General features: G+C 30.4%; 2 protein-coding genes across 5 annotated transcripts in view; both read right to left on the bottom strand.

Annotated features, from left to right (window-relative positions):
• Positions 1-1,336: 1,336 nt before the first annotated feature.
• LOC141716969 (uncharacterized) overlaps positions 1,337-26,918 on the bottom strand; it is an 89,417-nt gene continuing 63,835 nt past the window's right edge. Inside the window, exon 2 of one of the 2 annotated variants that reach the window (XR_012573470.1) lies at positions 1,337-1,580. Coding sequence is in view for 1 of the 2 variants with exons in the window: in XM_074519108.1 (XP_074375209.1) it covers positions 1,932-2,945 (1,014 nt within the window). In the remaining variant the exon portion in view is untranslated. Of the gene's footprint in view, positions 1,581-1,890; positions 2,954-26,918 lie in introns of those variants that run through there. The other variant, XM_074519108.1, reaches the window with a different exon arrangement.
• LOC141720462 (villin-3-like) lies at positions 9,545-26,799 on the bottom strand. 3 transcript variants are annotated; one of them, XM_074522894.1, is made up of 24 exons: positions 26,477-26,799; positions 25,417-25,553; positions 25,117-25,216; positions 24,954-25,022; positions 24,626-24,862; positions 24,364-24,541; positions 24,054-24,186; positions 23,065-23,224; positions 22,806-22,956; positions 22,602-22,714; positions 21,471-21,635; positions 20,868-20,936; positions 20,728-20,787; positions 20,433-20,570; positions 20,128-20,256; positions 19,403-19,550; positions 19,212-19,222; positions 18,980-19,120; positions 18,775-18,900; positions 17,839-17,901; positions 11,697-11,804; positions 10,809-11,064; positions 10,145-10,374; positions 9,545-10,065 (listed from the first exon to the last, which is right to left on the bottom strand). In XM_074522894.1, the coding sequence occupies exons 2-24, from the start codon at positions 25,470-25,472 to the stop codon at positions 9,952-9,954; spliced, it is 2,955 nt and encodes a 984-aa protein (XP_074378995.1). In that variant the 5' UTR covers positions 25,473-25,553; positions 26,477-26,799; the 3' UTR covers positions 9,545-9,951. The 3 variants fall into 3 exon arrangements, with proteins under 3 accessions (XP_074378995.1, XP_074378994.1, XP_074378993.1); XM_074522893.1 differs by having other exon boundaries at positions 20,719-20,787; positions 25,417-25,565; positions 26,477-26,798; XM_074522892.1 differs by having other exon boundaries at positions 20,719-20,787; positions 26,477-26,798.

Here is a 26,918-nt window from a genome sequence, read left to right as displayed (position 1 = left end):
GTATCTTTTAGATCCAGGTTGGATCCTAGCTGGTCTCTTATACCCTATCACAACATATGGTGTTTTTTTTCATTTATATTAGTTAGTAGTGGTTTCAATTAGCTCGACGATACTCTTTTCATGTGCCTGAAACCTCTGCGTCCTGTTATTAACTTCAATCAATTGTCGGCCTCCCTTGTTCCGATGAAGGAGCACTCTGTTTCTATCTCCATGTTTAGAGAATTGCGGCTTTTAAGCATTCCAGTTGACATATTAACCTTTAACACAGTCATCAAATGTTGTTGTCACTTGAATTATACACTTGATTATGCCTTTGCGTTGTTGGGCGGAATCATGAAACGTGGTCTTGTATTGTGACCTACAACATTCTTAATAAGGGCCTTCTTTCTCAAGACAAATCTGTAACTATGCTTTAGGTCTTGTGTCTGAAATGACCCGCAAAGCCATATGTCCAAATGTTATAACCTATAGCACATTAATCCAAGGTGTTTGCCACTTGGATCGAACGATTGTTAATTGAGATGGATTTCATGAAAATCTCTGCAGATGTGCACACCTTTAACATATTGGTTGATGCATACTGCAGAAAATGGGGATGATAGATGATGCAAAACATGCAATGACTCAAAAAGATGTATTTCCTAATGTAGTCACCTACAATACACTAATGGATGGAAATTGTTTAACACGCAGAATGGACAGGGCGTTAAGGGTGCTGAATACCATGAGGAGCACTGGAATAGCTCCAGATTGTTAAAGTCCTTATTGTAAGAGGCAGAAAGTAGACAAAGCCACAGATTCAGATTCGCAGGGGATCGTTTTTTATATCTGATAATCCTAAAGAGGGAAGGCACACAGATATATAATAAACAATTATAAAAGAATATTATATTCATGATTAAATCCAAAAATCAACATATTTCATTTAAATGTCTACAACCTCATAACAATACTCATATTGTGATCTATTCCATAAACATTCTACTAATATCATAATTTAGCAATCATAAATTCAGAATAATACCTTATAAGTATCCTAGATCACCTATGGCTGTCAACCTGTCTTGGCTCTCCTTCCCTTCTCGCTTCCTTGCTTCGGGATATAGCCTGACCTTGGGATCGCCTTGGGATATCCTCTAGAACACTTAATAAAATATTATATCTGTCTTAACAATTACTAAACATAGACATAGTATAATATTAACTTCGATCTCACAATATTTTTTTGTATAGAGATTGTAGAGTAAAGGGTTTAGCTACTCAGAGAAAATTTATAAACAGCCATTTCTATTAATGAAAACTTTCGATATCTCTTAATGATTTACAAGATGGCTTTTATAGAGTTTTCCAATCTCTGTTGATTCTACTAATTTCTATTTCTAAGATTCCCTTTTAATTTCCTCCGTTCTTTTTCTTTCCTCTTTTTCAAAAGCTGAATCCACTTTCTGTGATTTGTCTGCCATTCCACCTTCTTTTTGACTTTAGAGATAAAATTTCTGGCAAATGTCCTTGTCTTTTCTGCTGTTGTCTTTTTCTTCTAGTAACCTTTCTTCTTTGTTGCTGCTGTCTTTTTCTTTTTCCTGAAAATTATTGATTTTTTACAGTCACCAATATAATTTGGGCCGTAGTGTCATTTGTAATATGTTTTCAGTCACCAATTCTCATTGGGCCGAAATATCATTTGTAATATGCTTTCAGTCACCAATTCTTATTGGGCCGAAATATCATTTGTAATATGCTTTCAGTCACCAATTCTCATTGGGCCGAAATATCATTTGTAATATCCATAGGTCACCAATTCTCATTGGGCCTATCAATTCATCGTTATTATTACATTGTTAGGTCACCAAATTTTATTGGGCTTAACTTTCATCAAATAGTATTACATTGTATTATATGGTTAGGTCACCCTTTCAGGGCCTAACAAATATCTATGCAAAGGGATCAGAACATCCTTCTTCTTTTGTTGCTATATTCTTTAGAGTTGCCACTGGTCTCCGTCTTTGGCCTGATAATAAATTCTGATAAATTTCCTTTGTCTTCTGAGCATGATTGTGCTTTAAATCTGATAATCTTGCATGCATTTCGTTCAAAGCTGTAGTATCCCTGCTAATTATATCATTATTATAATAAATAGTTAGTATTTCTTCTGCTAATCCACCTTTACTTGTGCCAATGACACATGCCTTTCCTCCTCGTATCATATCTTCAAGTTTAGACTTCAATGTTGCTATGCCGATTGCTCTCTTGTTACACAACCAGTCGCCAAATTGCTCTATTGTACATGCCATGTCCGTCTTTAGGCTAGTATTTTCACCTTCTATAGTAGTATTCCTGCCATACTTAAATATTTGACAGAGTAATATGGGTTTTCCTGTTAAGTCAGTACAGGCATCAAAAACCTGTATACCATAAATTCCTCCTGGTCCGTATGAATTCATGTAAGATTGAAGGCTTTGTGTTATAGTTGATGGTAGTTGTGCTATACTTGATAAGGTTTCATCTACCATTATTTTGTCAATAAATCCTAAGAGTAATAGGTTTTTTACTACAGTTGAATCTGCGTTTTCCCTACAGATATACCTTGGGTATTTTCCAAATTTCCCATTTCTCAGGATTGTAGTATTGGTTTTATAATCATAGTACTTTTGTATCTTTTCAAAGGACTCGGTATATTCTTTGGTAAAGGTTACACGATCTTTTAGGGTAATGGCGTTGATAGTATTATCTGGTATGGTTATTGTTTTGATAGTAGGAGTATTGGCTAATCTTGATACAAAGGTTTCTGGGGTTTTTTGAAGGTTGTTTAATATTCTGAGTTTTCCTTCTAAAGTAGTAGTAAGTTGGCTGATTTCTTCGTTAATAAAGTTTATCTGGTCATTCTTTTCCTTTATCTTCTGAATTACTTCTCCCACCTGTATCATAATACTGCTAATACTTTCCATTTTCCCTGCTAAGATAGTCTGCAAGAATATTTTTAGTACCTGATATATTTTTAATAATAAAATCATAACAACTAAAAAATGCTTGCCAATTTCTTCTTTTATTTAATTCTGGTAAAGGGTCAATTTTATTGAATATAAATGATCTTACTTGAGTATTATCTGTTCTTACAACAAATTTTGCAGGTAGTAAATGATAATGAAATCTTTTAATTCCTAATTTTACAGCTAATAGTTCCTTTTCATTAATATGATAATTCTTTTCATTGGGTTTCCACGTTCCAGCTGCATATCCACATATTAAAGGGTTTTCTTTATCAATATCATCTTTTTCAAAAGCTACTAATACTGCTCCCCATCCTATATCACTAGCATCTGTAAATAGTTCTAACTGATCACTATCTTTGGGTAATCGTAGTTTAGGTAAATTTTCTACCTTTGTTTTTAATGCTCTTATTGCATTTGTATGATCTTCCTTCCACTCAAAAGTTTTATTTTTCTTTATTAAATCTTGTAGTGGTTTTCTTAATTTTGGTAAATCTTTTATATAATCTGAAGCGTAATTTACTATTCCTAAGAATTGTTGTACTTCTTTTTTATTTTCTAAAATTTCTTTAAAATTCTTTATTTTTGTTGATATATGTTCTTGTAATTGAATTCCTTCAGAGTCTATAATATATCCTAAATATTCTATTTTGTGTTTAAATATTTCTGATTTCTTTTCTGATAATAATATTCCATGTTTTCTAATAGTCTGAATAAATATATCTAGATGTTTTGAATGATCTGTTAAATTATCACTAAATATTAATATATCATCTATATATACTAGAATAAAATCATTCATTTCTCTAAATATTTTATCCATTCTTCTTTGGAATATTTGTGGAGCTGTTCTTAATCCAAATGGTAGTACTATCCATTCATAATGTCCTTGTGGAACGCTAAATGCTGTTAAACATCTAGATTCCTTAGTTAATTTTATTTTCCAGTATCCACTTTTACAATCAAATTTACTAAACTATTTTTTTATTACTCGTTTGGTTGATTAAATTTCTTTTATATGGTAAAAAATATCCATCAAATATAGTCTTTTTATTTAGTTCTCGATAATCTATTACCATTCTAGCTTTTCCTCTTTTTACTTCATTATGATTTCTTACTAAAAACGCTGGACTACTATGCGGACTTTTACTTTCTTGTATTAGTCCTAAGTTTAATAATTCTTTTATTTGAACTCCTAACTCCTTTTGATCTGTTGGGCTATATCTTATTGGTCTGTTTCTAATTATATCATTAGGGTTTATTAGTTTTATTTCAGCATATATTTTTTCTTTTTCCCATAACTTCATTGGATGTTCTCCAAAATTTATTTCTAAGGCCTTTAAATATTTTTGTTTAATAGTTCTAAATTCATTTTTCTTTCTGTTTTAATATTACTTATTTCTATTGATTTTACAGGTATTATTCTTTTTAATACTATCCATTTTTCGCAAGGTGTTAGCAAACTTATCCTATCTTGTTTTATTATTTGAGTTTTAAAAGAATCTAAAAAGTTATTTCCTAGTAACATTTGTTGTTTCATATTATTTTCTTGGTATATTATAGGTAACCTAAACCTTATTTTTCCTAATATAAATCTTACATTTTCTGCTATTATATCTATCTCTTTTTTATGGTTATTGAATCCTGTTACTATTATTCTATTTTTTGTACGTTTCCATTTGTGTTGAGTAAATACTTCTTCTTTAGCTAAACAAATATCTGCTCCGCTATCTATAAATATCTTTTGTTTTATATATTTCGTAGGTTTATATTCTACCTGTGCTTCAATATATATAGCTACCATTTTATTCTATTCAGTAGTTAAACTTTCATTATTACTATCATTTTCATTTATGTAATTTATTTCTTCTGGTTCTGTTTCACTTATATAGAATACTTCTTCATCATACCAGTTATTGTTATCTTCTCTTATATATTATAGTTTCATTATTAATTCGGTGGTATCTATGTATTTTACTCCTTTTTGCTGTAATTTAGGACACTTATTTGCATAATGTCCCTTTTCATTACAATTCCAACATTTACAATCTGCTATTTTTGTTTTATTTCTTTTTCTAAACTTTCTCTTATATCTAAATCTCTTTCTATTTTCAGGAGTATTTCTATATTTTTTAAATTTTCTTCTTTTAAATCTTCGATTAAATGGTTTATAAGGTCTATAGGTTTTATTTTGTTTTCTATAATATTCATTTTGATTATTATAATCTAGTTTCCTATATTTCCTATACTTCTTTCTAGTTTTATAATCTTGATTATCACATCCAAATATTAATTTTTTCTCCGTAAAATTACAGATTTCTCTTAACCCTTGTTTTTTATCCTTTTTAATTTTCTGTTGAATTCTATATTCTTCACATTTTCGAGTTAAATATGCTCTTAATAATCTAATTCTTTCTCCTAATGTATTTTCTTTAGGTTCTAGATTATTATATTCTTTAGTTATTTCGGTATTATAAGGTGAAGGTAGATGATCATAATACAGTTGTTGATATACTAAGCTTTCATTAGGTAAAAACTTAGCTTCATAAAAGAATTTAGTAAAACTTATAGTATATTCTGGTAATTTACTAATCCTACAACATTTCATATTATTTAGATACATTGTTATTTCTAATTTTCTTTCTACTGTTATATTTTCTTGAGCTACAAACCATCTTTCTCCTAGAAATTCTCTTTTTAATAATATATCAAATGCGTTTAACGTATCTTTCCAGCTTCTAGCATACGTTCTTACTTGTCCCTTTAATTCATAAATAATATTTTCTAACCAAAATGCTGCTTTTCCTATAATTGTTTTTGATATTAGTTCAAAAACATAATCTAGATCTTCTATATTTTTTGAATTCATTAAGGCTATATACATCCCTAAATTCCAGTCTTTTATTCTTCTACTTATTTCTTGATCGTCGTAGACATTATCTAAATCTAGAAAATATCCATTTATATTTATTCCTTGGTGTATTGATCCTATGAAATCTTGTACTTCATTTTGTTGTCCTATAGGTATATTTCCTGGCATTTTAATATTATTTTTAGTTATTATATGATCTTCTATTTCTTCTTCTGGGTATGCATCGTTATCTGATTCGGTTTCATAATTTGTTTGTTTATGTGAAGTTTCTCTTTCTTCAATATCACTTTCATCGCTTTTCTCTTCATTTGTTATTATTGCATTTACGGTTTTTCCGAGGGCTTCTAATATTTCTTTATTTTCTTTTATTACTATTTCCTTTTCCTCATTATCTGATTCCTCTAAGTAATTTAATCCTTCTTCTCCTAGATTACTATCTGATTTACTTGTATTACTGCTCTCATCTTGTTCTTTGTTCGTTTCTGAATTACTATCGTCAGACTTAATAATTTCCTTTTCTTTTAATTCTATTTTTAATTGATTAATCTCATTTTTTAAATTATCTATTTCTTTTAATACATTTATTACTTCTAACTTTGTTTCTTTTAATTCTTTCTTTTGGGTTTTATATTTTTTTTATAAAATTTATATTTATTTAACCATTCTATATTAGTTTTAGTTTTTAATTTAGCATTTTCTTTTCTTAATTCTTTTAGTTCATCTTCTCTTATTTCTTGTTTTATAGGTTCATATTTTTGTCTTTCTTTTTCCAGTAACTCTTTTCCATGTTTTTTAAGAAATGTTATAGCACTATGTTCTGTTATAGACATTTTCCTAGAATTTTCCTGATTTATGAAGCTCTGCTAAACCATTTATTGTTCTTTTAACCCCTATAGTTATTTTCGGTTTTGATTTGCTTATATCCATTAATATAGGTTCTTTAGTTCTTCCTATTACTGTTATAGGTACTAGTTCTGATTCTTCTGTTTCGTCTTTAATTATTTTCTTTTCTTTATTTTGTTCTAAACTATTTTGTATAATAGTTAACTTATCTAATATTTGTTTAAAGATTGGGATTTCTGATATATTCCATAATGCTGTTATTTCTTCCTTAATTATCTTTCTACTAATTTCTTGATTTTCTTCCATCTTTTTTAATATAGCGTTTAAACTTTCCTTTATAAATATTTCGTTCCAAATATCTTTTATTTGGTTTTCAGTATTATTCATATTTATAGACTCGTTTCTCCATTCTCCTTTAATTATCCATATTTTTCTTTTCTTACCTTTTATTTTCTCTAATTCCTTTACTTCTTCCTCTAGTTTTTCTTTTTCTTTTAAGTATTGTAGTTCTTTTTCTTGAGACATAATTAATGTTTCTTTTATTATCCTATTAATAGTTTCTATTTCATCTTTCTTTTCATTTATTTCCTTTTCAGGGTTCATATTCTGTCTATAAATCTTAATTTATTCTGATCATTTATTTCTATTCCTTCATTGGTTATATTATATTTTATTTCATTTAAGAAATCCATTCCTAATAATAGTTGATAACTAACGTCATTTTCTATTACTCCTAGGCTTATATTATATTCTAAGTCTAAAATTTTTAATCTTAATTTTATACCTTTTGTTATTATTGTTTCTCTCGAACTATTTGGTTCAGTTATTATTTGAGGTTCTATTTCCTCACATTTGTTTGAGTCAACTTCAGTTATATGTATTTGACTTTTTGTTGCTCCGCTATTTATTTCTGTTATGACTTCTTTGGCAAATATTCCATTAAATATTATTGTTTTTATTCGTAATTTATCTGATTCGTAACACGGTAATTTTATTAAATCTAATTTTCTACTGGTCATACTCATTGATCTAACTAATTTTATAGGGTTGTGTTCTCTTCTAAAACTTAATCTAGATCCTTCTAATATTGGTTTAATTCTTTGTGTTGGAATTATTTGTCTATTACTAAAGTCTATTGTAAATTCTTCTGGGATTGTTATTTGAGATTCTTCTTTATGTTCAATTTTTTCTAATATATCATTATATAATTTTGGTACTATTATTCCTAATTCCGTTTGTTTCTTTACATGATGGTTTCCAGTCATAGCATATACTATTTTAGTTTCTATACTAATTACTTTACTTCCCTTTTGCATTTTTATTCCATCTAATTTATAATATAATGTTAAAGATCTTTCTTTATTTTCATCTCTTAATGATATGCTAAAATCAGGTTGTATTATAAATTTTAATTTCTGATATATTAAGTTTCCTTTTACCACTGCTATTAATGAATCTTGTATATTTCCTATTATTCTATCGTCTAGTACATATATTTGTATAGGAGTATCAATATTTTTCTGAAAATATGCTTTTATTGTAAATTCTATTGCTCCAAAATAAATATTTTTTAGTTTATTTGCTTCTTTTTGTTTTAATTTAGATAGTTCTCTTTTTATCAAACCATCTGTTATTAAATTTATTTTCGCTTTTCCATTTATTGTATCTATGTCTATTATATTTTCATGTTTTTGAACTATATATCTAACTTCTTTATTTCTTTCAAAATATGATGTTTTGAATATCTTTTTTATTGTTAGTTCTTCTGTTTCACTTTGGATTTGATTATATATATCTGGTTTAAAACTTAGAGTTTGTGATGTTCCTTCTTCGTATTCATCCATTTGATAATATACATCTTGTGTTTCACTTGATTTCTCTAATGACATTTTTCAAACTGTATTATTATTCAGTTATATTACTTGATAAAATTATTCTTTTAAGTCCTTGAATTCTTAGTTTATTATTTCTAAATGTTATTATCATATTTTCAAGTTGTTGATAACATCTTATTATTTCATCCCTATTTTCTCTTGTCCATTCAATTTTAGTGAAGGTTTGAATCCCGATGTTGAAACATACAGCACCATCATACATGGAGTTTGTCAGGAAGGGTTATATATATTATGGTTCAGTGTTATGCATTGTCAACTCCTAACTTTCTGAAATAGTAGTAGTAGTAGTAGTATGTTTTGTTGAACAAGGAATTTTTGGGTTAGCAAGTCAAGGTTTGCAGTCATTTGTTAAGAGCAAGTAGAGGCATGAATGATATGAGTAAATATTAATTTGTTCACACGCCATTTAGTTGTTTCTGAAATCTGCTTGAAATCATCTTAAAAACAGTAAAAATCTGTGGGACTGTCATCCGATTTCAGAAAGAATAAGATTATAGGTTGGCGTCCTTAGACAGGATGAGAGTCGTTGTTGCAGGTGTCCTCATAGATGAGATGCGTGCTCGCGGATTCTCGGAAGATGCCTTACTGCTTCCTTGCTACTCGACCTACTTAAATCACAACATTAGGAAAATCACAATATTAGGATTAGTTATGCTTGTTTGCTACAATTATCTAATGTGAAATTTGAGATGGAAGATTATGCAATTATAGTCTGAAACAAACATTATTGGTCATTGTGTTTTGGTTATAACGACCCTTGAAAAATTCTTTTTAGTTGACTTTATATTATTTGTTGCTGACTATATATGTGTCCATTCTAAGAGTTACTCCTAGTACAATATCATTACAAGAAAATAAATTAGAATGTAGTATAAAATTATTACATTTATAAATTTCATACCTTTTACAAACAGAATATTCAGAAAATAGTTCTTTCAAACCAAACATCTCAGATACAATCTACAATTATTATTACTTCTGATTCTTGAACTGGTTACAAATGTAATTACATGTATACACATCCTTTTGCGAGCCAATATTTATCATCTTCTTTTTGATGAAAAATAATACATAAATAATAAATGAAATATATAAAATCTGAAGTACCTGGATACTTCTCAATAAAGAACTGGCATGTCCAATCTTATACCTAAAACCTACTATCACACCAAACGCACAACCATAACAGGTTGGGGGCAACACTCTAAACAGGCATGAAATTGGCAATAAACGTAGACATATTCATCACAGGCAACCAGACGTAATCGGGCCACCATTGCAACACTTTCCTTGTAACAGCAGTAATTAAGGCAATGTGCACTAAAAATTATAGGAAGAGAAGCTGATATCAATGCTAGAAGAGATCATGTTTTTTCTTTAAAATGTCTTGCTTCCACCTTGGGAACTTTGAGAATGCTTCTTTCGACATCCCAAATATAGTTTGAAATTCCTCATCAGAGAGATAAGCCTGAAAGTAGAAAGAGATAATCAGAAAGAGGAAGAGAAAACATCAGAGCTTGAGTTGCATATTTCTCTGAATAACCAACCTCTCTTCGTTTGAAATCGATTCCAGTGACTGGGTTATCAGATTTTGATTTCAGCTGGTCATAACTAAATGTACTTTCACTTTCACTTCCAGTACCATCCTCATCCTGCTCTGCTTCTGCTTTCGGTTCCGTCTCCTCATTACTCTCTGCTGCAGGCTGAACAACCTCAGTCTCCTCAACTTTAGAAGTTCCCACAGAATCTTCAACCTCAGGTAAGTTCTCACTCTTTTCTACAGTACATAAATGACAGGATGAAGAAACATTAATAAACATAGAATATTTGCCTAGCCTCATCTGTATATTAGCCACAAATGTTTTTCTGCCGATGGTTCCTTTTCAGGATTGGTAAATTAGGTCATATAGGTACGGGAACTAGTAACTAATCATAATTAAAAGCTTGACTGTCTCCCACCATTAGTTCCCACAGTTGTGAAACTTCAGTGTAATAAAAGTTAAGCTAGTACAATTCATAATAACCCACTAATTATTTGTTTAATTTTTGTACTACTACGTTTAAGATAACACACCAACTGCTTGTGGATGTTTTTCTTGCTAGGTTATTCGTTGATACAAAGCTTTCCATTATCATGTTAAGTAATTTTAACAGTTTTCTATCTTTCTTCTACTTTCTAGGAAAGTACAGATGAAATAAAGTTTTGAGTACCGGAGAACACTGGTTCTGTGGGCGTACTTCTACCGGATCGGAATGAAGAAAGTGGAGGCGAATCCTTCTTCTCACCAGAAAGAACAGAAGACAAGGCAGCTACTGCAGCTGCTCTTTGTGATCCTGAACTAACTAATACTGGCTTTAGAGAAGCACCGCGTTTAGGCCCAAGTGATGAACTAAATGCAGAGTTCAAAGCAGCCAAAGCTGCAGCTCTTTGAGTATGTCCTCCTCCATTCGTAACCTTTGATTTATCCTAATTTTGCAATAATATGGGTGATCAAACATTAAGTTATCTCATTACTTCGTGCAAGAACATTAGCAATAAGGCGGCATAAAAACAACAGCGCACCAGTATAATGCTTTCTTCTTTACCGGGAAAATGTTTTAAGATATAAACAAGTAATGCATATTCCCCAGTGTAGTATCCTTGTTTCTGTTATTTTCTATATATTGGAAATATATTAAACAGTTTTTCTCTGGGCACACAATAAGCACAAACTTCTATAATTTTGGCTTGTTTTGATTGACCAACACTTTTTAATAATGATGGACCCCTACATTCACAACAACTACACCAATCAAAACACTCTAAACTTATAGTGCTTAGCATGGGCACACACTAGACAAACCCTATATTAAATTATTGATGATATCAATTATGACTGTGACAGAGTTGAATCACATTACTTCCTCAAATTAATTGAACTTGTTCTGTACCAACCGTTATGTATGAAAATTTAGAATGATATAAATATACTTGATCAGGAACTGCTAGAAAAAGCCGCATATAAAAAAATGATAATGATCTGCTGCTTCTGAAATTCCATAGATTGAGTTCTTAAAGTATATTATGTGCATTTAATGGAGATTTAGTTTAGTGTTTACCTCGGTAGCATGACTTGTCCCAGAAGATGAACTAAATGCAGAATTCAAAGCGGCCATTGCGGAAGCTCTTTGAGTTTGTCCTCCTTCATTTGTCTCATTTGATTTATCCTAATTTTGAAATAATAAGAGGAATCAAATTTCTTATTATCTCTTACTTCTGGCAAGATCATAAGCATTGAAGCGCACATAAAAATATTATGTTGAGAGGGCATAATATTTTTATTTGTGTCTAAAACCTTTCCCGGTTAAGAAGAAAAGAAAGTTGTATGTGGGTAGGGAACATTATGCCCTCCCAACATAGAACTTTGTTTTTTCCTTAATGGGGAAAAGTTTTAGGATATAAACAATCAAATGCATGTTTCACTTGTGTTTCCATTATAGTTTATATATATTGGATTAGTATAATAATACTCCCTCCGTCCCAATTTATCTGTCCAGTTTGACTTTTGCACGTAGTTTAAGGTACATTGACCGCATAGCTCCGTCAATTATCTTTCAAATTTTTTTTTTGTGAATAAATATTCAAATCTTATATTTTTATTCACAAAAAGAAAATTTGAAAAATAATCAACGAACTATGCGGTCAATGCACCTTAAATTATGTGTAAAAGTCAAACTGGACAGATAAATTGGGACGGAGCAAGTATCAGTTATGACCCTATCATAAAGTCTGATCACATTTCTTTCTCAAATCATTAACACTTATTCAATGCCAACCATTAAGTTCTCAAATAGTGACACTTTATTCAATGCCAACCATCAAGTGTACTAGTACATGCAATTTGTTAATTAAATATATAAATTTTATTTGATTAAATTTTAAAGCTTTCGATATCAATAATTCAATAATTGTATTTAAAAGAAAATAATGAAATTAACTCTACAAAATTTTTACAATACAAAGTATGTTGTGTATTTTGCTATCTATATAATTAAGACATTGGTGTTTTTCTGTATATTTCTTATACATAATTTTTTGATAAGTTTAAAAAAAATAGATAATGAGACATTTATTTACACTTCCTAATGTGTACGGTTGTAAACAAAATTATAATTTTGAAGGTTAGTTCATTTAATTGTATTTATTTGTCTAAATATATTTGGGATGTCTATAAATTAAATTATTTAAAAATGCATTATTACAATTTATGATTAAAAACTATATTCAAAATGTACTTATTTTGTCCACTTGGTATTTTTTTTATATTTTTTTGTATGAGATGTACAAAAATGATGATATCTAGAATTGAAACATATATTAGAATAATTTAATAATACTAATTTATATGTTACAATAAAAAAATAATATAAAATATATTCTAAAAATGTTATTATATTCATGGTTAAGTTGTTGCTATTATTACAAAGAAATCTCATAACCTCTAACTTATTAATCATTAGCATTTGAACAAAAAAATTTAATTAAATCTTATTGAGTTGAAATGGAAAAGATATGTAAATAAGCCAAAAATTATTATTTAGTTTCTTAAATCACTATGATAAGTACATACGAGATCAATCAGATGGCTATATTTTACTATATTTTTTAAGCTAGAATATACTGTAAACAAGGATATGCAATAAGTTATGATGCTCTTTTTACTATATTTTTTAAGCTAGAATAGTTTGGTTTATATTAACGTAAAATATCAATATGTGCTTTCTTTTCTTATGACGAGAATACCAACTCAAAAAATATCCCCCGAAAATTACTCGAAAGAAAAGGCAAAAGCGCAAAAACTTGGCAGATTAGTACTTTATTCTACTATTAAAATAATTTATTATTAGTATTAAAGTTTGGGCAATCTATTGACTATGTACAAGAGTCTTTTGGTCCTTAGTTTTAGTCCATACTAGCTTCAATCCTGTGTTATACACAAATTTTCGTTAATATTTTTTCGTTTATATTTTTAAATATTATTTAGCTCGATTCGTATTTATCTTTTTTCCTAGACCTCCACTCTTTTAAATATAAAAAACAAAATTTTCTTCTTTAACCCCTATTTTTTTTAAAAACAAAATAAAAAAAAATTTAGGTTGGATAAAAGAACATACTAAAAGTAAAATAAGTGTCCGAATTTATAAAAAAGAATGATTCGAGTTTAAAATATAATTTATATTTATAGTCAAGAAGAATTTGAATTTATAGAGGAGACCTACGAATAAATTATTCAACATATTTGAAATATATAAAAAAGGTTACGCATAGATCCACAAGCCAATGTGACTAATCCTTTTTATTTTTGTAGCGCCTACATGCATGTCTTTTTTTGAAGCTTTACATGCATGTCTTTTGATGGTTTGTATACAAGGCCATGGAACGTATTAAAAGAGTCCGACTAATTTTCTTATAACACAACAAATGAGTCATGTTGCAAATTTTGAGTCGTTGCTGTGTGAAACACTGACATTCAATTTTTTTCCTCCAAACTTTTAAGAATTCTTTCAAATTTTATTAGACCAATATCAGACTATAAATTTTGATATTTTCAGCTTGATGTTTTCATGCAGGATTTAAACTGTATTAGTAATATCACACTTTTGGTATATTCAATTTTAAATACTTCAGAATTGGTAAGAGATTTTAAATTCGAAATAGAAAAACCAAACAAAGTAAACTCTTCAAATATATTATAAATACATATAAGTTCTTCACGTCGAATATTTACAATTTAAGATATTACACTGTGTCACACTCTTTTATATTAGTATTGATGTTTTTTTCTTTATCTTTTTAGGAGTTCTTTTTTCTTGATATTTTAACTGTCGTCAGTAAGTATATGAGACAAAGACCGAAAGATTTTGTTATGTTTTTTTTGGTCAGGCTCATTATGTTTATGCATTTTCTGGTTGGAGATTTGTCTTTGCTGAACCATCGATAAGTTTTCGATGTTATTGTTATAGTAAATTTTAATCAACTGAGTCAAAAAGTCAACTACGAAATTTCACTTTCTCGAAATTTAATTATAATTAGGAAATAAATATTCATAATCAGATTTCCTACTTTAGGTCCTAAATAGGTAAGGAAAGACCTATAATAATAAAAACTTATTTTAACTTATTCAAATTATAAAAGAAACATAAATTGCTACGAACATATTCGAAATGGAAAAGACTTATAATAATTAAAACTTATTTTAACTTATTCGAAATAGAAATGAAAAATAAGTTGCTATTAACATATTCGAAATAGGAAAACAATAAATAACAAATATATATAAATGAAGATTCTTCGAAGATGTATGATATTTAAACAATTCTCATCCAGAAAGGACCCATGGTTGTGGGAGTTAAAAGGGGTCGATAGACCATCCATGTACAAATCTTTAATATTGTTTACCATAATGCTTTTTTTTAATTTTGTAGACCGTCGGCTCTCCAGTGTATATAAAGATATTCGGCACAATACTCTTAATTTTTAAGGGTTCGCATAAGTTTATTATTTCAATATCTAAATTAAAATATTTTTTATTAGTATTGTATTTGACGGGACGACAATTCAAAGTAAATTTTATCTAAATCAGCTCAAACTAAATTTATCTAAATTATACTAATTTTCTATTAGTATTGTGTTTGACGGGAGAGCGGATCAAACTAATTTTGTATAAATTATAATAATTTTTTATTAGTATTGTGTTTGACGGGAAGGCGGATCCAACTAAATTTTTATCTAAATTTTAATAATTTTTTATTAGTATTGTGTTTGACGGAAGAGCAGCTCAAACTATCTTTTATCTAAATCATACTAATTTTTATTAGTATTGTGTTTGAGGGGAGAGCGGCTCAAACTAACTTTTTATCTTCACTATAATATTAGTTCATATTAAAATTTGTCTTTTTCTATTTCAATAGGCGCCAGCCTAACAAAACATCATAATTAACTTGGCTTCATAAGCCGATCGATCAGGAACAAGCATTTCTGGACTAGATAAATAATTTTTGCACTAAAGCCCAAATAAGAGATTATTATCGACTTAAGAAGACGTAATATAAATTGGTATCATTTTTGTTTTATTATGTATATTATAACATGTGTCGGCCTAACAAAGCATGATACATAATGAGAAATAATTATAAATAATAATTATTTTTTATTATGGTTCATATTTTTCTTAAATAATCGTTATATGAAATCTTAAAAAAAATACTTTTTAGGCTCACTGCGCAGCGCGACTTTATCGACTAGTAATTATATAAAGGAGAAAACAAGGGCGTTTTGGTGGCGCCTCTAAAATAGTCTCATTCTATTTTTCTAGTTTTCTGAATTTTTTGAGTTAATAAATATCAAAAACAACAATTACCTTACATTCTGCTAAATATATTATCATCTTTCATAATATTCTCCTAAAAGTTTTACAATATTTTCCATTAAGATTTTTGAAATCAACCCACTATCATAATATTCTCTTAAAACTTCTACTATCTCTTTAAATAAACTTACCATGTTTATATTATCCTAAATTTCTTTTTCAATACCATTTTTCTCAATCTCCTAGAATCAACTTACTATGTTATATTTTTCTAAAAAAGAAATCTTTTAATTTTTAGCGTATGAAATATTACAAAGGCAAGTATCTATAAATATTTATCTTCATTTTTAATTTTCTCCTAAAATTTCTACAAGATCTTCCATTAAGATTTATGAAATCAAATTACCATCATAATATTCTCCTAAACTCATTCTTTCTCTTGAAATCAACTTACCATCTCGATATCCTCCTAAATTTCTTTATATATAACCGTTTCTCCTTTTTTTTCTAAAAATAACTTACTATATTATATTTTCCTATAATTTTTAGCCAATGAAATATTACAAAGACGAAAGACAAGTATCTATAAATATGTTTTCTCAATATTTTTTATAATCATTATATCATTATATTACTTATGTAAAGTAGAAGACGGGGGCAATGAGGTGGCACCTCTCATATCGTTTCAATCTGTTTATGTAATTTTCTCAAATTTTTATACTATTAAATAGAAAAAAAATATTACATTCATTAGTGATCTAGGAAGCACCGACACTGATACGGCGACAAGAGACACTACACACGAGGATTCGTCGATTATCAACGTGTCATGGATACGGGACACGGCAAACAAAGTAATAAAAATATAAAAAATATGAGATTTGTACATGTCAAATATTGAACAACTTCATTCATAATAATAATAGAGTTTCTTTCATAATAATAATAAGTGATAAACTACTAATAATAAGTGATAAACTACTGTAAGATCTATTCTACATTTTCATTCAAATATATTGAAATGATCATCTTGTGTAAAAAGAACAGTTTTCCTTCAAACAACAAGAGAGATCTATAGAGATATATGTATTACATATATATATAGATGTATGTATATATCTGATTGTAAATATATAGGCATCTGTGATGAAAGATAAAGAGGGATGTTATAAAAGGCAGAGAGACATGAAATTAGGGATTTTAAGATGATTTTGGGTTTTTTTAAATGGACCGAGTCGGGGGGCCATGTTGAACCCGGGTCGGTCGCGTGTCGGTCCCCTTTTTTTGTCGACACGCCATCTCAGCCGTGTCGGTGCCGAGTCGCCGTGTCAGCTATATCCGACACACGGCCGTGTCCGACACACATACGACAGCCTTTTTGGAGTGTCGGTGCTTCCTAGTTAGTGACTAATAAATAATATAATTTTATGATATTAGATTTGTGAATAATGAGAGCGACTTATTGGTGTAAACATGTTTAGTGAGAGAATGACTTTTTAAATTTTTTTATTTATTATATTTATTTATTATTCATAATTTCAGAATGACCAACAATGACCAAGATCAGCTAAGAAATACAAAAAAAAACGGAACATTATCTTAGAAGGCCGTTGCAAAGCGCGGCTTAGTAAACTAGTTTGGTACTTAGTAAACTAGTTTGGTACTATAGGGCATACCAGGACATACCAATCAAACTATGCTTCTGCCTAATAAGTAATTTAAGGACTTGCAATGATACACTATACTATAGATCGGACTTGCAATGATACACTATACTAGATTATTAAAGAGGACATATTACAAAATGATAGATAGTGATCACCTGCTTCTGAAATTCCATAAATTAAAACATATCCCATGCATATTTTATGGAGGTTTAGTTATGTGTTTACCTCTGCAACATGACTAGTCCCAAAGAGTAGCATAGCTTTCTTTTGGAATGAATTTCCATGAGTCTTTTTTTTTTGCATCCAGGGGATAAAGGAAGGCAAGATAATACAAGATAGATAAGAATCACTATAAAAGAGATATGCATCTAGCATAATATAATAACATAAAAAATCACAATGAAATTCAAAAACATTAAAAGTATATTTACTGTATGCAAAGAACCTTTCTTAATTGACTTGCTATATGGCAACATGATCAATTGCATTTCATGATGCTATCGATGAAGAGATAGGACATTTAAAAAGAGAGCTTCTGATACAGTAAAATTGAGGCAAAAGTTCTCTTTTGCTGAAGGAAGAACCTGTTTTGAAAACCTCAACAACATATACGGCTAAAACATCGTCAATGAAAATTGTTCAAATCCAATTTCTACTTCCCTTTCCCCATTATTTCCTTATAATTTAACACATACTGCAAAACGGAGCTAGGATTACTTAAAATGAATTAGGGGGGGGGATTTTATTTCAATCAGTTAGTCAGAGTTAAATGCAAAATTGTTTAACATTGTGCTCACGTACACCAGTGCACTAGCTACATGGATAATTTCCTCAACAGACAACTTAAGCTTAGTCACTGCTCATTTGCCTAATAAGGAGATTGGAACTTAAGATTGATTGATTAAGTGAACTTAGTCTATTTAAGCTCTCAAAATATATGGGTCGCAAGGCTGAAGCCACAAACAACGCAATTCCATCAACTTCAAGTCATTTTTCATTTTTTTTCTTTATTTTTTTGTCTGTGATTTGAAATAAGTTAGCATTGGTTCCCTTATAATCGTTTTCAAGCTCATCATTATTATTAGAAATAAAGATTTAACTATACACAAGCAATCAATTCACAAGAATGAAAAACAAAAGTGTCTAATTTGCAAGACATACATTAGCTTTAGAAGGATCCCATGAAAAGAGCGTTGTGAAGAAGCATGGTTCATTTCCTTCAGTGACTTTGTACAATGGCACATGTGGGGACAACTCATCCAGAGATACAGCCATATCAATGTATTTCTGCAATGAGCTTTGATGACTTATGCAAGTACAGATTAAAGAGCAACTCTCTGCAAAGCTTAAATCAATCAAGTAATACCTGACCGTTTTGAAGCGAGTTCTGTTTTTCTGTTGAATCCGCATGCTGACCAACCCAGACAAACACCTCAGCATGTGAATCGAGTATCATAACATCCTCCGTCAACAAGTCATCTTGAGAAAAATTGTAGACTTCCTGGACCTGTCGAATATAGTACATAGAAACAATAAATGCCGACACGAGAGAGTTTAACTTATATATCATGGAGTGCAATCAGACAAATAACTCTTACCTCAATTTTTCCTGGGAAAGTCCATGGCAGCAGGAATAGTCAGTTAAAAAGTAGTTAAAGGGGTATTAGCTTTGTATAAAAATCAAGCTTTCAGATATGTAAAAAAGTTAAAATTGGTGTTCTGAAAATCCATGCAATAAATGAATAAAAGTTATTTTCTCAGATAAGTTAACTGTAAAAGAAAAAACCACCTTCATTAACTGAGAATGTGAATAAGTGGGGATCCCGGCTGTTTTCCAAAGACACTTTTTCATTGTTGTAACTTAGTCTTCCTCCGAGAGCAGACCAAAAAGATGAGTTTTCAGTTCCTTCTTTAGCGTGTTTCACATCTGCACCATGCTAAATGTAGAAAAAAAGGAAATAATATAACTTTTTTTGGCCTTTGAAAACAATTTTATTATCACAAATCTGCAAAGCTTAATACTTTCTTCTATTCTAGTTGCAAAGTATCTCAGATTTCAATCAGCAGGTTTACAAGCAAAATAGATTGAAGGATGATTAAGCTATAAACTACACAAATATATTCAAAACTAATATTGATACATTTTTAAAAAGCTTCCATGTTTCACTTCACACATTACTGTCAAGTGGCCCACCATGGTGATAATATATTTTTACAACTCATAGAATTGACATTAAGTAATACCTACATAATTTTTGAAGTTTCCAAAAACCCGACACTTACCCCGAAGGATAAAAAAACAATTTGATTAATCAGAGCTATTACCTAGTTTTTACTTGAATTCTAGTTTTTTGCCAGTTTGTCATCATAGTATTGCAAGTCTAAACTTGCTTTTTGAAAATGTATATACCGTAGAATATAACTAGTTACATCAGAAATCATGTTCATAGGGATAAATAAATCATGTTCTAAGTACATGTCATAACCAGGTTATAATCATTCCTATGGGTATACCTTCAAAAAGTTTGCAACTTTGATGGCTAGCTGTTGCTGCTCTACGGTACTATGACTTCCTTTCCAAACGGACATAGTAGATCCAGATTGCAGAATAAAACAATGATTAGTGTTCAGGGAGGTGGCCACCTGAGTTAAGAAAATCACACATACAAAAAACACTTGAGTGTCCTAGATAAATATCATGCAATTATGTAAATATAGTCTTGTTAGATATGACAGAGTAAACATAAAATACAGAGTTTTAGGGACACTGCCATTAAACAAAACCAAGTGACTTAAGAAATTCATTTATAAAAACATACTGCGTCAACTTGCACAATTTTATTCTGATGCACAGCGGTTCCCAATATTTGAAGCAGTGCAACACAATCAACACTGTAAGTTTCATCATTCAGACCTTTCTCTGCAATATAACTTTTGTAGCCAGGACTTATTCCTCCCTAGGAAATATGAAATTACGTAAATGAAGTCTTAGTGAGAGTTAGAAAGTGACTAAAACGTTGTAATAATACAATCATACAATAATCTGGACATAAGCATCATCACATTAAAGTTTAATATATTAATATCAAGATCTTATCAATGTACCTTAAGTACCACTATATGTTGAAAGATGGAAATGAACTGCGGCGGTTCTTTCCCTTGATATATACGACCCTGCGAAAGAATTAATTACATACTTTTCTTTTCATTATGCTCATCATAATAGCGGCTCATCATAGTAGTAGACAAACTACCTGCACAGGCCGTCCCTTCAATGATTTGGACATTGTGCCAATTAATTGAGCTGCATTCTTTTGGTCTTCCTGAACTTTCAGAATATTAACGTCTTTACTAAAATTATATATTTATATAACCTAATCACTATAGAGAATATAGTTGAATACCTAGAAAAAAAGATCTAAGAAACGACACTAGCATGGTAAAAGTACGGCTAAAAGCAAAATGCCAAGTGCTGATTACTTTATAAGTATTTGTTATGTCGTGTAATATTTAATTCGGAAACCATAAGGTTGCTTAATATGAATTAAATTACTATAATAAAAATAATGATAGAGAATATGCTAATTCTAACCGGTCTGTGTTAGTATATTGTGGTGCAAGAACACATCAAACTATAACCTCGTATCTCCTCATTTAAACAGTGATCAATATTGACCAAAACAAAAGTACGAGGGTGAGAATGCCATAGATAGTCCTTGATTCCTTACATAATAGACACATGCGTACATCCACCTAGGAATTGTCTTTTAATATTGTGCTTTCTTTATGCATTCCATATCTTTCCTGATTTTTAACTATATTAATTGCAACTGAAAACAATGGACAAAACAAATTACCTCGACACTATCCTTCCCAATCCAGTAGCATAAGTAATAATCTTCTCTTTTGTCGTGATGGTGATTATGATAAATGTAAAGAACTATGTAGCAATCTCCACTATAAAATTTGCCAATGTCTTCTTCTAGCACCGGATTTTTAGCACTTCCATTAATGTGCCACACCTGAAAATTTAATGATTCACGCTTGTAACATTCTTTTTTGACATGTGAATAATATATATGAGAAAAGAGCCCATGAGGTCAACCTGAGGAAAATTACCTGAGGTTATTATGTTTTGTAATATTAAAAAAGGGTGGAATTTTTGTAAATTACCTGAGGTTATATATCTATATAAAATACATATACATACCCGACAAGGTAATAAAAATAGCTAACAGGTCTCAGTAAATATTTGATAGAAATTATTTATATATATAAGTTAAACCATAATGAAAGATATAAGATAGCAAATTGCAAAGGTGTTGACGTGTGTGTAGTTAATCTGATTTTAAGATATAAAAAGTCAATATTTTAAGTTTAGTGTGCAAAATCCTTCTGTCAGTTATTAGGCTTTGTAAATAGATGTGCACAAACATATAAACGGAAATTTTTTGTCTTTATTTCTATGCAGCGGCTGAAATGTATTAATATATTTAAATTCATGGTTCCATGTAGTTGTGCTATTAACATTTATGGAATCTGTATTATTTATTTAGACAAACCAACCATTTTCCCTACATAATCTTAATGGATAGATAAGCTAGCTTTTACGGAGGTCCATAAATGAATATAGTTTTTGAACTCAAGATACGCACAACACATTTGAAACTGGATTTTTTTTATCGCCTAAAAATTCATGCCTGATTGCCTGAAATGTAACTGTAATGAACCAACCTCCATTAAGTTGTTTAATTTAATTAAAACAGAGAACTCATTTGAAGCTCTGATTGGCTTTAACATGATCATTTTTTTTTAACTTATTCCCATATAGATAGCTCATCATGTTAAGTTTTTTTACTAGGCCTTTTTAACCAAAGGCTTAACTTAACAAGTATTAAAACCATTGTCGGGTATCTTATTGCTTGTTCTATATATAAACCCTTAAAGTGCTAACTGCATGTCTGCACCATAATGTCTTATTAGCTAACCTCGGTTTTTCCACCTCCTTCAAGCAAAGGTGGGACTTCATTAACAGGAGCACTCTTAACTGGAGCACTCTTTGACGCCCCTTTTACAGCAACGCCTTGTTTCTTAAGAAAAGCTACAAGTATTCAAAGAATTTCATGGTCAAATTCATTTTTAAAGTTCCACAATTGTTTATAATTTTCATAATTAATTGTATGAGTATCTACCTGCTACTTTTCCTCTACCTTCCTCAGGAGCAGAGGGTGCTGAGCTTGAAGCCCACGAATCAAATTTGGCCTTGAATACATTTGTCTCGTGTCCTTGAATGAGACGCGCTACATATGTTGACTTTGGTCTATTTTGACTAGCGATATAGTCCTGTCATGATAATAACACACAATTGCTAGTAAAAAAATGGAAATGAAATATTTAATGTTTGGAATCATTCTAGCATCATTTTAATGGCGATCCGAATTATAAAACTACCTCAGCAGATTTAATAGCAGCTTTTCTATCTTCTACTTTTGTTAGCCGACCAATCCACACAAATACTTCGGCACCACAATCTAATAGAAAGCATTTCTTATTTTCTAAAAAAGATTTGGACAGTTCACCAGCTACAACATTGACTTGACCACCAACAATGCTGCAACAAAAATGAATAGAGGATTCAATGCCTCCGACCATACAATCAACAACAAAAAAATCTATGTATGAGGGATTAATACACAATCAAATAAAATAACTGAACATGGCCTGGCTTATATCAAACCAACCCAAACCAATCACACCAAGGGTAAAACATAAGTGGACTTTACCCCTACTCCAAGGGCTAGAGTCTAGAGACTGTATTCATGAAGACCCCGGCTGTGCGACAACAAAATACTTAAAACTTAAAATTTGCAAAATGTCATTTGAAATAACTAAATAAACTAAGAAGGCACAAAAAATCGTCATAATAAAACATATTGAATGTGGGCAATAAAGCACTATCCTCACAATTATAGTAAAAATAACTAGGTTTGTAACTGCAAAGTATTAACGAACACAAAATGGCCTAAACCAACCCGAGACCACCTCTAGACCCCCGACCAACCTTAAGCACGGTGTATCCCAAACCGCAAACCATTATCCTAGTGCGTCATCTCCAGGAAATCCTATAAGATATAAGGGCACCATGTCTAGACACCAACCTTGTTTGTATAAAGTACAAGCCCACAATAAAAAAGCAATTTTTTACATATGTTAAAAACCTCTACTAAATTCCTGCGCAACAATTTGTCAAATATGTTGGGAATGGGACAAATACAAGAGTTCATGGTGGAATGAAATTTTTAATGGAGGCCGGATATTGACAAATATCTTACAATCTTAACCATAATAACTTTAATGTCCAACTCCTTAGTCCTTCAACATAATAAGAAAGTAATTAACATTAAATTAAAAAGTTGACTGATACTTGAAAACAAAACTACCTATACAGCTTGGGAGTTGTCCTCTCAGGAATAACATCATCTTCACTAGGAACTCGTTTACCAATTGGAGCGAAGCCGCCAAGTATGACCCAGAATTCACCAGAATCTGACTCAGCTTTTAGATTTCCATCATCTGGGGTACAAGTGTAGCACAAATATTTAAGTTATAAATGTTGGTTTAGATCCAGAATTCTAAAGTAAAGAATGAGTTAAAGAGTAACAAATAGAAACTAAGATAATCAAATTTCAGATCATAAGACCTGATTATGCTTGATAATGAAAAAGAGAAACATTAATGTCAAACTCATACCAACAATTGCGACATCACACTTCCCCTCGTGATACTTTTCTTTTAAAAACTGAATCACTTCTAATGCTTTGGCTCTTTCCTGAATATTAGAGTTTGCGCCATTAAATTGAAAAATTTTATCTTGTGTGTCCAGTATGAAGACATCATCATGATTTAATGAAGACCGAGAAAAGGGGACCTGGATAAGAAAATAAACATATCATACTCCAAACAAACTCGGTTACATAGGCATGACTTTTATCATGTGCTGCTCAAGTCACACCTGCTTCAATCTAACAGCTCGTTTTCCTTTACAGACGTATAATCTTGTTTCAAACTCTTCCTCTTCAGGTTTCTTAAATCCTGATGCAACACCACCTTCTAGTGGTAGAATACATGGTTTGAAGTATGATAAAAATTTATCTGACTCATGACCTTGGAGTTCTCTGTGTTGCACTGCATGCCCACCAAGAATTGCATCAAGCTCTACAGTCTTTATAGCTGCTGTTCCAGCTTCATCCTATAATTATTTAATATATCTAGTGAGCAAATTTCCAGCTAGTAGTAAAGGACTAAAATTCTAAAGAAATGGATAAAAATTAAAATGGTACCTGGCTTGTATCTTTTCCAAGCCAGAAGTGTATGTCATACAAATAAGCACCTCCCCTACCCGGACTTGTCTGCAAAGATACAAGAATATGGAGCATGTAGTGTAATTTCAATTAGTTCCAAGACCAAGAAAATATAAGAAGACTGCATCAAGGGCATTATAACCTGCAAGACGATATATGAATCCCCTGAATAAAATCGTCCGTAATCAGATTTGGGCAATGCTACTGGCAGAAAATTCTCAATTCTCCAAATCTCAGTTCCTCTAATAGTAAAAGTTAAGTACAAAACAACATTAAAGAGGAATCGAAAATGCAGGAATTACATTAAAATAACAACATCAATATACATCAGTGGATATTTCATATTTGCATTGACAAAAAGTGATTTACAGATATGCTAACCTATAACAAGAACAATATTGTTATCAACATAGGCTTTTTTTAGACAATTAATTAAGGATACGGTTTCTGCCCTGAACCCTGAAATGCAGGTTCCAAACCTTTTGTTGTGCTAGACATTGTGTATATTCTGCTCTTATTGATGTCACTTCCAAAAAGAAAAGGAGAGAAAACCTTTCAGACTTCCAAGTTGCAGAAATTCTGAACAAGTAACTACAGATATATTAAGGAAGCGATTGTTGAAATTATAAAAATATACACCGATATATATCATTAAATCTAAACATACGTAGATGAATACAAACTTATCGATCCAATGTAGTTGAAAGAACATTCTTTTAATTTCAATTCAGAAAGTAAGCTCCACATAATAAAAATTGACAAGGTCCTTGTATTCAAGTTCATGCTCATTTGTGCAAACACTTGCTGTTGGCACAATTAAATTTTATAGTCTTGAGATACCATTGGAAGCTCTTATGGGAGGACGCAAGAATATATCATGTCAACCACTGCAGTCTAACTCTCTCTCTCTTTCTTGTAGTTAAAATTATTCTCTATAGTATTGATGCCACTCAAGAACAAGTTGATCGAAACTTGATTAAAACTATCAAAATTAAGAATGGTGTTATAGATCGCCCTAGGTTATACAAGAATGATATATATTGATAAAATTACACGAAAAAACTTCATACAGGTGGAAGGTTTGTCTACTCTTTATATATTTTTCAAAATTCGAAAGTAAATTTCAGGGAGCATGAATATTGCATTACTGATATGCTTGCAAAATAAAACAAGACAAGTTTCACACTACAAAATTTTAAATACAAACACAATATCTACGAATCAAATGTTGCAAGGCCATCGAATTCGAATTTTCAATGTACAACAAATGAAATGCAGCATAACAACATCAACATATACTCAATAATTCCTACAAATTCATCAAACATAAAACAAAAGCATCAATAAACAAACACACATTTATAATTATATATTCCAATACATAATTTCAAAATTATAACAAAATGAGAATGATCATGTATGCAGTAGTAAATGATGATCATAAAGATCTGCGATTGCGATTGATCATATATAATGAACGACGATCACGATATCAAATTTACCTTTTAACAGTGAGATCGCTTCGCTGTGGTTTATATCAATATATACAAAGCAAGATTATTTATAACCAAAAGAAGGAGGTGAAAAAATATGGAAATGAAGAGATGAAATGATAACGATATAACTGGCGTTTTGTTTTTGTTGGATATATTTATGATTATTACAAAGATGATGTGATGTAATAGTATATGTCCAGAAGAAGATGACGATATATACTTTCTTAAAAAAAGGATATGTATATGCTATAATATTGTAGAGAGAGGACTTTTTCTGGAGAGAGACGAGAGAAATAGAATGAATTATGGAGAGAGAGAGGTGGTTTGAAAAGGATAAAAAAGTTAGTTTTAAGGCAAAGATGTGACGAGGGAAGCCCCGGCCACGTTTGCTTTTTGTTTGCTCAAGTTTTGGACCTTTTTTTTTTGCCTTTTATTGTAGTGCACTCTA

This window comes from Apium graveolens, chromosome 4, assembly GCF_009905375.1.
Source record: "Apium graveolens cultivar Ventura chromosome 4, ASM990537v1, whole genome shotgun sequence".
In the NCBI taxonomy this organism is placed as follows: Eukaryota; Viridiplantae; Streptophyta; class Magnoliopsida; order Apiales; family Apiaceae; genus Apium; species Apium graveolens.
Note: the sequence above shows the minus strand (reverse complement) of the source record. Positions and strands in the feature narration are given on the sequence as shown.